Here is a 15625-nt window from a genome sequence, read left to right as displayed (position 1 = left end):
ATACACGACATATATACTCACAAAACTGATACTACCAGCTAAGTCCTCGATGCTCGACTCTTCGATGGCATAACTAGACCCCGTCGGGCGCAATAGTACTATACTAGTCTGGGTGGGACGTCACGAGTATAAGTCCTAACATACATGCAACTAGCATCACGTATATCTATGCAAACAGTTATTCGCAAGTGATAGATTAACAATTTGAATCATTCGTTTGATAAGTTCGATTTATGAGGAACGTATGTTACACCCAAAATTCGATAAAAGGGGTCAAGTATACTCACAGTGCGTATTCGGTTGGATTGACGGGATGGTGCCTGGGAATGTCCTGATTTCAGACTAATTGCATAAGTATTGGATTACGCGTTTAACGGTATCGAATTACGTGAAATTAGACGAAAAGTTGGATTGAGCTGGCCCATTCGGATGGACCGCTCGATCGGCCGGGCTGCTCGATCGAGTGGTCCGTTCGATCGAGTGGGCCATTCGGTCGGCTGGTCCAGCCGATCGGCTGGGCCGCTCGATCGACTGGCCTGTCCAGCTGTTTTCGATGATTTTCGAGTGTTCTTCGGTGTTTTTGGTCGAGACGTTGTTGTGACGCGTTGAACAACTGAAACTCCATCAATTCCGACTTGTTCTATCGGTCGGGAATCACCCCGTTCCATCAGAACTGGCCGTTCTTGGCGGTTTTTCCGTGTTTAACCCGAAATTGGTCGTCTCTTCGGTAGGAATCAGATTCCCGACCAACACGACACTAAGAATGAGTAGAAGGTCGGTCTAAGCTCTGTTTCTACCATTTTTGTGTATAGATTTGATATGAAAACCTTGATTATCTTTGTGGGATTTCTCAGATCTGAGTTGTTCTTGGTGGAATGAGGCCAACATTTGAAGTTCATAAGAACTTCATGATGACATCACCCTAGAACATCTCAAATCCGTAACTTCTTGATTAGAAAACATGGATTTGGACGAGATTCATGAAGAATCGCATGGAAACCATTCGGATCTGAGTTGTTCTTCATGGGATGACATCACTTTTGAAGAACTCCATGGTGACATCACCCTAGAACACTCCGAATCCATTGATTTCACGGTTAAAAGTCGGATTTTGAAAGATAGAAAGATGAAGGATTGCACTTAGATCGAAGTAGTACAAGATTTGAGTTGAAAACTTACAAGAATCGCGAGAAATCGGAAGATTAAGGGGCTGGAACGTCTTGGTCGAGTAACAGCAGCAATAACAAGTGTTTGAGGGTGATAGAGGGGTATTTATAGGCAAGGGAGGAGGAAAAAGGAGGAAAGGTGGGCCGGATCGGCTGGCCCGTTCAGTCGGCCGGCCCAGCCGATCGGCTTGCCTGTCCGATCGGACGGCCCAGCCGATCGGCCGGTCCGTTCGATCAGATGGGCCCAGCCGATTGGCTGTCTGTCCGATCGGCCGGCCCAGCCGATCGGCTGGCCCGTTCGATCGGGCGGCCCAGCCGATCGGCTGGCCCGTCCGATCGACTGGCCCAGCCGTTTGGCTGGCCCGTCCGTACAGAAGCCCTGGGTCCTTGTTTTTGGCACGATTTCGACTGTTTGGGCCGTATTTTCATAAATTTATATAATTATTTAATTATTTATTATAATTAATCACAAAAGGGTCGTATATACGCATCTATATATCCAATATTCGGTGCGATGATCGAGTTACGCGTGCCTTCGAGTGCGTTCTTCGATGTGATGTGCCACAATGATTATCGGGGCACTACTTGCTCGTGTTGCCGTCATCGTCATGATGGCTGGAGACATGGTACTCACCCGATAGTCTTTGTTAGCGTTGCTTGTTTACGTTTTGACACCTCACGGTTATCGAGGAGGGTAGATTAAGCCCTCACTCAACATCATCGTGAGTGTTATAATTTATTGAAAATTGGTTTGTAATAGCGATAGAATATGCGTAATTATTCGATTATACTCTGATTTGGCAATAGATCTGATATAGTTACATTATGATCCGAATCTCTGGTGCTAGGCGTAACGAGTGTATTGAGTAGTAACAACGCACGAAAGTGCGGGTTGTTACAGTCTCCCTTCCTTTAGGAAATTTCGTCCCGAAATTAATCCATTAGTAGGGTCGTAAGAGTTGACGCGAATGAGAGTAACGATTAAAAGCGTCTAGATAAGCGAGCGATCGATTAAAGATTCGACGAGCGAGTGCGGTGAGAGGATACGATTCGAATAACCAAAAGCGATAACACACACAAAAGCGATTCCATAACGTTTCAAACTTACCGGTAATCAATTAATCTTCAAAGATATTTAGGAAAATTCCCTCATGGCGCGGCGCTAACTGCGTCGATGTCCATACCAGCGCTATGGGGAGGGTTTTTTTGTTAGTTTGGTAACAGATTTTTCGAGTTATACATTTTAAAAGAATTTGGCGGCAAAATAAGTTTTAAGAAAATTTTCCTACAACGTGAGTTCGAGCTGAAACTCGATTGTCGAACCATCGTTTTCGGGAAGATTTCTTTTTGTCATTGCAAAAGTTTTTAAGGAAAAACTGAACTTATGAAACTTCCCTTGGGCATGGAGCTAAACTGTTTCGATGTCTTCTCCATGTTGTAAGGAAATTTCACTTGTTCAATCGGTTTTAATAAAATTTTATAAAAATTGGTTTTCTTTAATACTACGGAAAATAATTTACATCGGGCCCCACGTGGCACCTTCCCACGAAAGGTTGTTAATATGATTAGAACACTAATATATAGGAAGTACCAGCGGCGTATCCACCATGTTTTACCCATATTATCTCTGTTTCGTGAGGCGGTGTCACGCGTGCTGATACAACACAGATAGAATTTCGACCCCTCGGTCCAAGCGATAGGACGCTAGACCGAGTACTGAAGCGACTTGGATGTAGACAAAGCGTTGATAGCGAATGCGAGTAGTTCGATCGTGCGAGACATTGATATGGCACACTGGGTTAGACGACGGTTGATAAGTGATAGCGAATGACGCGATTTTGATTCGTTCCGCATAGAACCTACATGGCATGTTTCCACGAGAGTTGCTAATATAGAAAACTCCACGTTTCCCATGTTAGTTTTGTCCCGTGAAGCGATGTCATGTACCCTAATTCGACACAACTGCGATGAATTTCAAGCGATAACCGAATATCGATAGGCAATAGACCCTGATAGATGATAAGCGACGTTCGTTGCGTTGTGAACGATACGCGATTCGATTGAGTTGAATACACCACTAACAGTAACCATTGCTAGCCCGCATGGCCTTTTTCCACGAAAGTCTGCTAATATGGTCAAAACACCACCATGTTTCGACCCTATTAGTTTTGTCTCGTGAAGCGAGGTCGTGCCTGCTAAGGTAGCACAGATAACACGAGTATCGATGAGTGATAGCAACACGCGATGAGAGTATCGAGTCGGTGAAATAGGCGCGAAATGCGTTAAGGCGAAAAGTGACGAGTGATTTTCGATACTCGTCTAGCGATCCACAGTAAGCGGTCCACACCAGGCGGTAGAAGTTCACACAATAGTCAATAACCAGCGTTAGAGTTTGCGAGATGAGCACACCAGATACGATTGCGATTTCGAGCCGTATATCGAGTGATTTAGATTGCGAGATGGATCCAGCAAAACTGCGATTGTGTTGCATTCTAGACTTACGACCAGTCTTGCGTTGCTCCAATTGCTCTTCGGGGTGAACTTACCTAAGTCCATCGATGTGGCAATTGTGTTGCGTACGCAGACTTTCGAGAAGTCTCGCAGTGATGCGATGTTAGTTAGTTACGCCTTGTGATTGATTTGTATCGTGTCGAAAGTAACCATTATAATATAATAGGTCTAATAACGTCCAACTCTACATGGCACTTTCTTCACAAAGCTTCGGTAGTATGGTAAAGCACACCTTGCGTTACCCCTACTACTTATGCCTCGTGCTTTGGTGTCACGCTTCGTTGACATGGCCAAGACCCTTGATAATGCTTTTAAACGTTATGGCACCATTAGAACTTCACTACGATCCCCGTGCACTGACCAAAATAATCCCGTGTGCACCCGCGATTAGTTGTTCCTTGCACGTATATCGTACCTCATTCTAAGAGTGTTGTAAGGGTAAAATACATTATATAGTACATAGTGCTAGCGTTTAGGTGGTGCTCGAGTATAAGAGAAATAGAGTCCACATGCGACGATTGATGAAATAAGTTCCACACATAAAAGAAAACGATAGCGATAACTCGTATTATTACAACAACATTAGAAGCAAATTAACGTTGCTGTGGAGGGCACCTGCGGAGACTGCGGTTGTTGCTGACTTCCTTCAAAGTTGCGGTCCTGCGCGGCACTGCTGTGTACGATGACCAGACCAGTTGCAATTTGTGCAATAGCGACAATTTGCTTCTGGCGGGTGATGATACGTGCACGTGAAGCACAGGGGATGGGGCCCATTGTAAGCACGTTTCAGTTGAACTGGGACTGATTGGAGAGGTTCGGGTTGCGGCAGTCCAGTTGTTGAAGAGTCTGGGCTCACGGTCTTTCGTTTGCGGCTAGGTTGCGTTTCCTGAGATGATGCAGTATCGTTGTCGGATTCGCCTGATGATTTGGTGGAAACATTTTCGGAGCAATCCTTAGAAAAGCTTTCAGAGGAGCTGTCAGATGATTCCTCGATCGATTCGCCAGAGGAATCGTCGGATGAGTTGATGATGATTGCTTGACGAGCTTGTTTGACAGGCTTCTTGGAGAAAAACCCGTCCAAGACTCGTTTGCTGTTGATCTCTGCGGCTAAACGGTAGGCTTCTTCGATGGTAGCAGGTCTTGCAGTTTCTACAAAATCACCCACACTCTCAGGTAAGCCGCGGAGGTACTTCGCGATGGCTTTCCTTGGAGTGTCAACTTGACTTGGGCAGATTGCACTAAGCTGCTTGAACCTTGCTGTGTAGTCAGCATTGTCACCTCCGGTTTGCTTGATTTCCCAAAATTCGTTTTCTAGCTTCTGGACTTCCTGAGGGGGACAATATTCTTCCTTCATGAGTTCCTTCAGCTCGTCCCAAGAGAGGGCGTAAGCTGCGGAGATCCCACGTTTGTTGCGTTCGGCGGTCCACCAGTCGAGTGCTCGCGATTGAAATACCTCGGTAGCACAAGTAGTACGGAAATTATCGGGACACCCACTTTGTTGAAGGGTGACTTCGTTAGAATCGAACCACTGGAGCAGTCGGGTCGCACCCCCTTCACCTGTGAATTCCATCGGGTCACAGGCTTTGAAGTGTTTGTAGAGGAAGGTAGATTGCGGCGATTCCGTCTTAGAGTCCTTCGTGGCTCGAGAGTTACTGAGAGAGTGCACTTGAGCAACAATTTGAGGAATGAGCTTGACCACTTCCTTGGTCACAATCGAGGCAATCCTCTTATCGGCGCTTCGTTTGGCTCTTCTCTTAGCTATTCGTCTCGAGATAGAGTTGTTGGAAGGCATCTAGACAGAGAGAGATTTGGAATGAGATTCGATCATAATGATTTCGAGTTTACGATGCGATTGAGCGCGGTCGAAACTTGTAATGTGCAATATAAATAGACTTCACATAGGAGACACGAACTTCCTAGATTTCACACAATGTCTTGATTGTACTTAGATATAGATAGTCATAGTTCTTTCTTATACACACATATATATAGTTTATAATGCGCGAGGACGCGTTGAGAGGGGGGTTGCGAGAGAAATCGAACAATTGGACATTAGTTTTGTTGCGATCCTTCGGTCTTTGTTTTGGATTGCGATGGCTGTGCGAGTTGTGCGTTTTGTAAAACAGGGAGCGAAAATTGATAATCGCAATTAAATACATAAAACGTAACTGAGTTCATCAAATCGTAAAATCCGGCGAGTTGTAGGCTTAGTAAGATACTCGGAGTGCCTCGGGTGTTTAGGCGTCGACTACCCAAGGTAACTCAATCACACCCAACAAGTTCGTGCACACGCGTTGACTCTGGAGGTTTATGCTTCCACTGGGTTGCGGCTCATGGCATTCATCCTCCAAGTCATCGCGTGGCTCGAGTCGTTGTGATGGTCGAGTCCCTGGTGAGAGCTTTTTGACAAAAAAAAAAACATTTTAGGGAGTGGAACGGTTCATTAAGGTACGGGTTTCACCCCTGACTTAATAGTTACGTCCCTAATTTGTGATTACGCTCATCGAATAAATCCGAGAGCTTCACTAGAATTTCGAAAGGGAGGCTTTCGTCGAGGTATGGATGTCACTCCTGACTCAACGAAAGATTCTCGTGCTAGAAAAATGCGCTGAGTGAGTAATCCTATCGAGAGTTACTGATTTTCACACCTGGTCTCGACTGGATCGCTCGGTAATTTCGAAAACATGTGTATTATGTCTGCCTTAGGAAAGGCTAGTAGTATTCCAGCCTTAGGAAAGGCTTCTTCGTGTGAAGTTGTAGTAATGCGGGGTTCACACAAAGTCATAGTTTTTGCAATTTCGATCAGAAGCAGCAGGTAGGCGCAATACAAACCCTACTTGGTTCGTACGAGGCAGCCTGTGGGTGCTTAGACTATAGACTAGGTCATTCTCTAAGACGTCGACCCGGACTAGGTCGAGTCTTGCCCAATTCCCTATAGTTATGGCTCTGATACCAATCTGTCACACCCCAACCGATGGCGGAATCATCGGGGCGCGACACTAGGCGAATTAGATTGCTCAAGAGAATCCATAACAACTATATTGCGATAATATTCGTTACATTTGTTATCCCATACTAACAACAATACAATCACATAAGTTATTACAAATTTCTTGTTCTCTCGAACAATTCAAATCCGTCAACTTAGAATTTAGGTGAGTTTCTAGACTTCCTAGCTCGATTTTGATGTAGACTTCGACTAAACCTGCAACATACGTTAAAATATTGTCAATACAAAAGTATTGACGAGTATACAGGTTTGATATGTAATAGTATAATAGAATAAAAGTGCTGCGAATTTCCATATGCATAAGCGTAATACACGACATATATACTCACAAAACTGATACTACCAGCTAAGTCCTCAATGCTCGACTCTTCGATGGCATAACTAGACCCCGTCGGGCGCAATAGTACTATACTAGTCTGGGTGGGACGTCACGAGTATAAGTCCTAGCATACATGCAACTAGCATCACGTATATCTATGCAAACAGTTATTCGCAAGTGATAGATTAACAATTTGAATCATTCGTTTGATAAGTTCGATTTATAAGGAACGTATGTTACACCCAAAATTTGATAAAAGGGGTCAAGTATACTCACAGTGCGTATTCGGTTGGATTGACGGGATGGTGCCTGGGAATGTCCTGATTTCAGACTAATTGCATAAGTATTGGATTACGCGTTTAACGGTATCGAATTACGTGAAATTGGACGAAAAGTTGGATTGAGCTGGCCCATTCGGATGGACCGCTCGATTGGCCGGGCTGCTCGATCGAGTGGGCCGTTCGATCGAGTGGGCCATTCGATCGGCTGGTCCAGCCGATCGGCTGGGCCGCTCGATCGACTGGCCTGTCCAGCTGTTTTCGATGATTTTCGAGTGTTCTTCGGTGTTTTTGGTCGAGACGTTGTTGTGACGCGTTGAACAACTGAAACTCCATCAATTCCGACTTGTTCTATCGGCCGGGAATCACCCCGTTCCATCAGAACTGGCCGTTCTTGGCGGTTTTTCCGTGTTTAACCCGAAATTGGTCGTCTCTTCGGTAGGAATCAGATTCCCGACCAACACGACACTAAGAATGAGTAGAAGGTCGGTCTAAGCTCTGTTTCTACCATTTTTGTGTATAGATTTGATAAGAAAACCTTGATTATCTTTGTGGGATTTCTCAGATCTGAGTTGTTCTTGGTGGAATGAGGCCAACATTTGAAGTTCATAAGAACTTCATGATGACATCACCCTAGAACATCTCAAATCCGTAACTTCTTGATTAGAAAACATGGATTTGGACGAGATTCATGAAGAATCGCATGGAAACCATTCGGATCTGAGTTGTTCTTCATGGGATGACATCACCTTTGAAGAACTCCATGGTGACATCACCCTAGAACACTCCGAATCCGTTGATTTCACGGTTAAAAGTCGGATTTTGAAAGATAGAAAGATGAAGGATTGCACTTAGATCGAAGTAGTACAAGATTTGAGTTGAAAACTTACAAGAATCGCGAGAAATCGGAAGATTAAGGGGCTGGAACGTCTTGGTCGAGTAACAGCAGCAATAACAAGTGTTTGAGGGTGATAGAGGGGTATTTATAGGCAAGGGAGGAGGAAAAAGGAGGAGAGGTGGGCCGGATCGGCTGGCCTGTCCGATCGGACGGCCCAGCCGATCGGCCGGTCCGTTCGATCAGATGGGCCCAGCCGATTGGTTGTCTGTCCGATCGGCCGGCCCAGCCGATCGGCTGACCCGTTCGATCGGGCGGCCCAGCCGATCGGCTGGCCCAGCCGTTTGGCTGGCCCGTCCGTACGGAAGCCCTGGGTCCTCGTTTTTGGCACGATTTCGACTGTTTGGGCCGTATTTTCATATATTTATATAATTATTTAATTATTTATTATAACTAATCACAAAAGGGTCGTATATACGCATCTATATATCCAATATTCGGTGCGATGATCGAGTTACGCGTGCCTTCGAGTGTGTTCTTCGATGTGATGTGCCACAATGATTATCGGGGCACTACTTGCTCGTGTTGCCGTCATCGTCATGATGGCTGGAGACATGGTACTCACCCGATAGTCTTTGTTAGCGTTGCTTGTTTACGTTTTGACACCTCACGGTTATCGAGGAGGGTAGATTAAGCCCTCACTCAACATCATCGTGAGTGTTATAATTTATTGAAAATAGGTTTGTAATAGCGATAGAATATGCGTAATCATTCGATTATACTCTGATTTGGCGATAGATCTGATATAGTTACATTATGATCCGAATCTCGGGTGCTAGGCGTAACGAGTGTATTGAGTAGTAACAACGCACGAAAGTGCGGGTTGTTACAACATATATCCTATCCCATGTAGTAATTGGGTTGGGTTTATTGATCGTTTTGACACGTTTGAATCATTTTTCAAATTTATTTTTTGAAGTTGATAGTTTGTATGAATTTTTATAAAGCTATATGAATGATATACTAGTGCAAGGTATGAGCTGGCTACAAAGCCAACTTTTCCTATAAAGTGTAGGAAACATTCTTCATATAACATGCGGCATTTGATATTTTTATACAAAATGGCAAAACTGGAATTGGATAATTATTTTATTTATGAAAGATTTTATCTCCTAAACCAAGATTTGAAATTTTTATGTAACTCAATATCTTCTTTGAATTCAAATTCGGCAAATTCGGCAGTTATATTTTTATAGTAAGATCATCCTAATTCACAAACACAATCCATTAGATTTTATCTCTTTTGATCAATCCTATTACTAATAAAAAATCACGATGTCAAATGCCATGGTTGATTGCGGTTTATGTTTTAGGAAGGAGATGTGTTTGTAAATGTGTTTTACATGCTACAATCCTTCATAAACAATTTTCTTGACGATGTGTTTTACCAGCTGCAATCCTTCATCAACAATTTCTTGACTATGTGTTTTACGAGTTACAAGTTAATTCACAATGTGTTATAGAATTTATGTTTTAAGAAGGAGACGTATTTGTAATTATTGACGTTGTATTTCTAGGAAGGAGATGTATTTGTAATTTCTTGACAATGTGTTTTACCCGTTACAGGTTAATTCATCATGTGTTATACCAGTTGTGATTCACGAATGACATGTCTTTTGTGGTTTCTTGACATGTTTTATGATTTTTGGGTTTCTTCACGATGTGTTATATTGTATGATTCGCAATGTGTTTTCTTGACATTGTGTTTCTTCACAAAGGAGAGGTAGAGAGAGAGAGAGATAGAGAGAGAGAAAGAGAAAGAGAAAGAGAAAATCGAGAGATATGTGGGATGTTTATGGTATAACAGTTATTTTCTTATTTAAAACAAGGTAAATGACACATTTACCCTAATTAATTAAATCATCCTATTTTTAAGACACATATATTACCAAAATGTCACTAAGATGATCTCAACCATCAGACACATCCATCCAATAGTCAAGATCACTCCCTACACTTTGTAGGAAAAACACGCTTTATATAGTCAGCTCACCTTAATGTTTTACTAGTTATCTCGGTGTCTTGGATTCCTAGTCACATTTTTTATTATATTTTAATAAGATAATAAATACATTTTAGAAATGAATAAAATTTGTTAATCAAAGTGAGTCATGTGTGAAATAAACTATGTTTGTTTTACCTATTAAGATGGAATTTATTTACATTATTTTATTTATTAAAAGAACACTAAAATATGATTCTACAACCGAAACTAAATAGGGACCCATAAGTGGAGATAACCCAGGAACATCCGGATCGTATGTAGAATGAATTACAGAAGTTTCTATTTAAAGCATGTTATGTAACATTTTATGTATAACCTACATAATAAAAAGGGAAACAAATGAAATTTGCATACTTAATTAAGCAAGATTCTAGATACATTAGTTAATCCAAAAACAAGTTCAAGAAAAGCAGTTGCTAACTGTTAAAAGTACACATTAACACCTTTGAAGAAAAGTATGTTTTTGGGTTAACTGTACATTGATGATGCAATGTGTTACAACTTCAATTCCCACCAAATCCTGCACAGAAGAAGCTATTATATCCAACCGGTTTAACCCGAATCATACTTCACTAACCATGGTCCAAACTCCAAAGGTTCGTTCAATCTTGAAAACGGTCATAATCCGCGTTCTTTGGTGACTGCTGGGCACCATGGTTCACTCTTCCTGCAAAACCAACAAGTAGTAATCCATCAGTATTCGGTCAGTTTCTTCAGGAGCGAGTCAAAACATCCTGAAAGCATACCTGAAAAGTCAAAACCAGCAGTGTTCCTAGACTCATTGCTATTCCTCCAATCGCTAACAGGCAAATTCCGATTCTGGATCATGAATTGGTACCCATCCATATTTTGTTGCTGATCGTTGCCACTGACTACGTTTCTTGCGGAAGAATCTGGTCCCGATAGGAAACTCAGGTTTGGAACCGATGGCCCCACATTCGGCGATGGCAACTTGTTGGTAGAAGCATCCTCTTTTATAACTGCAGCACTCTCTTTCTTACCCTCAATAGCAAATGTGCCAACAATTACCTGAAGAACCATTCAAATATTGAGCATAAAAACATGAAATTACTATTTTAACCCGAACCCATTTTGACCCGTTATCCAGCTTGCTCAACCCTCCCATTTGGCCACCTCTACTCCGACACAAACTAAAGGAATACTACCTGGACAGGGCCCGCAGCTATCAGAGGCCCGTGAATGCCGCCTCCTATGATTTGGCCATCGTTACTAGACAAGCAGACGCTTAATCCACCCGTGTTACCACCAACATCATTACGTACATACGATCCACAAAGTGATAGGATGTTAAAGCGGCCCTGATACCACATAAACCATGAATCATTAGTTTTATACGCTTAATTATCGATTGTTTTAAAAAAAGATTTGCCTACCTCATAAGTGATATTGCCCCCAGATGAAACTGGCTGGCTTAGACATGCATTAGAGATAGAACCAGATGCTGACAGCACACACATCTCTTGCTTCCTTAGTTGCATAAATGACACTATTTTCTGGCCAATATCCTATCATAATCTCCACATATCACAAAACCAAAAAGTGGTTGTTATTCAAACTATGCATCCCCAACAAAAAATATAAAAGATTACTAAAACCATTCACATCAAGTTCTCCATCCCCATCCCTGTAATTTAGCTAAAAACAACTACATATGTTTGTATAAAAATAGGGCGAACCTCCATCTACTAAACTGGAGCATTCGGTGTATTTTTAATGTTTGTTTGAGTTAATTACTGTTTTCGTCCCTGTAGTTTGTCAAAAATCACTATTTCAGTCCATTAGTTTAAAATTTGCGATTTCAGTCCATGTGGTTTCACTTTCGTAACCATTTCAGTCCTTGTGGTTTCACTTTCATAACCATTCCAATCCATTTATTCTGTTAGGGCATGTTTGGGTAAGCTTTTTGAAACAACTTATTGACTTATTGGCTTTTTGAAAAGTCATAAGCTCTAAAATGATGTTTGGCAAAGAGGGTGTATGTGAGGGGGAAAAGCCAATAAGTCACAAAATCCTGACTTTTTCAAGAAGCCAATAAGTCAATAAGTTGTTTCAATAAGCTTACCCAAACATGCCCTTAGTACAGGGACTGAAATGGTTATGAGGTGGACTGAAATGGTTACGAAAGTGAAACCATAGGGACTGAAATCGCAATTTTTAAACTAATGGACTGAAATAATGGTTTTTGACAAACCATAGGGACGAAACCAGTAATTAACTCTTGTTTGTTTTTTATGGTAATTTCTAACCCTAGTTTCTTGCTACCCTTGTTTTTAATAGTATCTTCGCCATTCCAAAAAATATTTATATAGAAATTAACTTTGTTTTAGTAGTATCTTCGCCGTTCCAAAAAAAATATAGGAATGAACAGTGAATCCCTATATTTAGTAAATCACTGTAGCTTCCCTAAAACTGTTTCCTAATTTAGCTAATTTCTCTAAATCTTTCTCAAACAAAAACCATAAATCACAACATATGCAAGGGCGTAGCATTTAAGGGGCCGGGAGGGGCGCCCGACCCCCCGGACTTTTCGTTCAGTAGTGTTATGTATGTACGTTTCGTGTAGAATTTTTTAGGTATATACGTTTTCGACCACCCGGTTTTATAAAAAAAAATTACTTATATAGAAATTTTAGGTTCGGTGACTTCCGACCCCCCGGTGAAAATTTTCAAGCTTCGCCACTGAACATATGTCCATATTTCATTTTCATACCTCTCCAGCAGCCACAGAAATAATATGAGGTGTGAAACCTTGCCCACTGTTCCCTAAACAAAAAAAAATAAACAAACAAAACACAAAGTTTTCATTAAACAAATTCTGTTACAAACAAATATTTCAAAACTAACAAAAAAAACACACCAACAGAAGACTTTTTAAATGAAGCAGCAGAAGTCCCACTAACTCCCAAACACAACTCCTTTTTACTAGCCGGAGATAAAGGCGGGACAGATGTCGACGGAGAAGATGATGACAGTCTTTTCGCAGCCGCCGCTTGTTCGGGTGTACCATACTTTCTTGGTCTGCCTCTTTTCCTGCGGACCGTGGTCTCTAACGGCGAAGAGACAGCCGAGGGAGCTGAATTATGCGGGTAAAGCAGTTGAGATGATCTGGGGTCATTAGTGGTGGTTGGTAGCATGCCATTGGTGATGGTTGAGGGTGGTTGTGGTGGCTGTTGGTGGTGGTGGTGGTGATAGTAAGAGGTTAGATTAAGGTCATCCTGTTCCATTGAGGAATAAAGGTTTTAAGTTTTTATTTTATGTTTTATTATTTTTTGTGGATATTGTTTTGTTATTTTTGAGGTACTGTTGGATTGGGAGTTTGGTTCCTGTTGGTGTTTTTTAACAGTTTTTTTGGATCAGGTTTTGATCCTCTGCCGCATGATTCGTGCCACAGTTGGTTTTGTTTGACTTTCTTAATTTTGACTCTTGATGCTTGGGATGGTCAAGTATACAACAAGTCAAACCATTCGAGATTTTCAACTTATGAGACATGATTTGCTTTAGAACCCCGTGTATTACACGAGTTTAATAAATGTAATTTTATATATCAAATAATAAAAAAAATTATCTTTAAAAATGTTGTTTATTATACGCGTTCAATAAATATAATTTTATATACCAAATAATGAAACAATATATATTTAGAAATCTTGTTTATTACATGGGTTCAATAAATGTAATTTTATATATTAAATAATAAAAAATTGTATTTTTAAGAACCCCGTGTATTGTACTGGTTGGGTAAATTTAATTTTATATATTAAATAATGAAAAAAGTTACATTTTTAAGAACTTCATGTATTATACCGGTTGAGTACATGTAATTTTATATACAAAACAATAAAAAGTTATATCTTTATAAACTCTATGTATTACATAGATTGAATTAATCTAATTTTATATACTACATAATAAAAAAGTTATATTTTTTAAAAAGCTCGTGTATTACACGATCGTTAAAAAAATCTTAGTTTATTATTATACCATTAAGGAGGATAAATAATAAATGAAAATAATGTTAAAGTTTAGATATACTATTAAGGAAGATAAATAATAAATGAAAATAGTGTTAAAGTTTAGATGATAAAAAATCGAAAAGTTGTTTAGGTTACACACACTAAAAAAATATTTTTTTTAACTCTAGCACCACATGGGTTCTGATTCTAGTATGAGATTTCATCCAAACTTAACAAAAATATATGTAAATTCATCCAAATTTAACAAAAATATATGTAAATAATAATAATAATGATAATAATAATAAACAAAAGATAATCAACTTATGTATGTCTGTATTAGATTAATAACTTTAATTACTCTTTTCCGTAATTTAAAATATATTAAACCAATAATAGTTTTGTTACTTTTAGAAAATAATAAGATTGCTATTTTCGTATAAAAATAAAATAAATAATTTAATAAATAAAAGTAGTAAACACTATTATTATGAATAAAATACATATTAATAAAAATTTCTGGAAAAAGTTTACCATGTGAAATATGTCATAAATCTAAACAACATAGAGATCCGTTCCCTCTTAGTGACCATAAAACCAAACAGTTGGGAGAAATTGTACATTTAGATGTATGGGGTCCTTATAGGGTAAAGAGTAAAGAAGGTTTTAGGTTTTTTCTAACTGTTGTGGATGATTACACTAGGTCTGTTTGGGTTTATCTTATGAGGCATAAAGATGAAGTGTTAGAAAATATTAAACAATTTGTGAGTCTTGTTAAAACTCAGTTTGAGAAAAGTGTGAAGATTTTTAGAAGTGATAATGGAACGAAGTTTGACCAACTTTTTAGGGTGAAAGTTTATTAATATATATAAAATAAGGATTAGGGTATAATAGGAAGTTTATTTCACTAGGAAGGATAAGAAGCAATCAGGAGCGTCCAGTTGTACAATTAACGGTCTAGATTAAAATCAAATAAAAAAACTCTCATTTAAACACGCTCTCCGGGCTTTCAAGGGTATTATCGTCAATTTCCAACAATAACCGCTATTGAATATACACAGAAGGTTTAGATTAAAATCAAATAAAAAACTCTCATCGAGAGATAATTTGAAGCTTTACCTTCGAGTTACTAAAAAGAAATCCGTATCTCAAAACCCTAAATCATCAAAGAAGCAAAAAACAACATCAGATGAAGAAAACATCAATCAACAAGGAAAAATTAGCGGAAAATCAACAATGAAACAACAAACTAGTAGAAAACGCAAAGAGATTTCTGATAATGGTAATTTGATATATTTTTGCTTTTTAAACTGTATTCAAATTACGTTTTATGAAGTGCAATAGACCTAATATACCATATCCCTTCCCAAAAACTGTTAATGAGTGTTAGCTTATCATTGTATGTGCTTAGTTAGGTTTATTATTAGAGACTGCGTTGCGTTTTATGTTAAAACTGTGACCTAATGC

General features: G+C 39.8%; 1 protein-coding gene across 1 annotated transcript; it reads right to left on the bottom strand.

The window, feature by feature from the left end:
- Positions 1-10515: 10515 nt before the first annotated feature.
- On the bottom strand, positions 10516-13510 carry LOC110889243 (AT-hook motif nuclear-localized protein 14). Its single transcript, XM_022136750.2, has 6 exons — positions 13063-13510; positions 12916-12968; positions 11579-11710; positions 11351-11503; positions 10931-11213; positions 10516-10851 (listed from the first exon to the last, which is right to left on the bottom strand). Exons 1-6 carry the CDS (start codon positions 13427-13429, stop codon positions 10787-10789), a joined length of 1053 nt encoding a protein of 350 aa, XP_021992442.1. The 5' UTR covers positions 13430-13510; the 3' UTR covers positions 10516-10786.
- Positions 13511-15625: the final 2115 nt, after the last annotated feature.

This window comes from Helianthus annuus, chromosome 7 (assembly GCF_002127325.2).
Source record: "Helianthus annuus cultivar XRQ/B chromosome 7, HanXRQr2.0-SUNRISE, whole genome shotgun sequence".
NCBI classification, from domain to species: domain Eukaryota; kingdom Viridiplantae; phylum Streptophyta; class Magnoliopsida; order Asterales; family Asteraceae; genus Helianthus; species Helianthus annuus.
The sequence above is the reverse complement of the archived record's forward strand: the minus strand, read 5'-3'. Positions and strand labels throughout refer to the sequence as shown.

Bases quoted from the DNA above. Each gene is read 5' to 3' on its own strand.
- LOC110889243 (XM_022136750.2), bottom strand. From the start codon at position 13,429: ATGGAACAGGATGACCTTAATCTAACCTCTTACTATCACCACCACCAC. The intron at 12,969-13,062 runs GTGTGTTTTTTT...TTTTTTGTTTAG, and splicing joins ATTTAAAAAGTCTTCTGTTG to GGAACAGTGGGCAAGGTTTC. The intron at 11,711-12,915 runs GTATGAAAATGA...AGATTATGATAG, and splicing joins TTTCTGTGGCTGCTGGAGAG to GATATTGGCCAGAAAATAGT.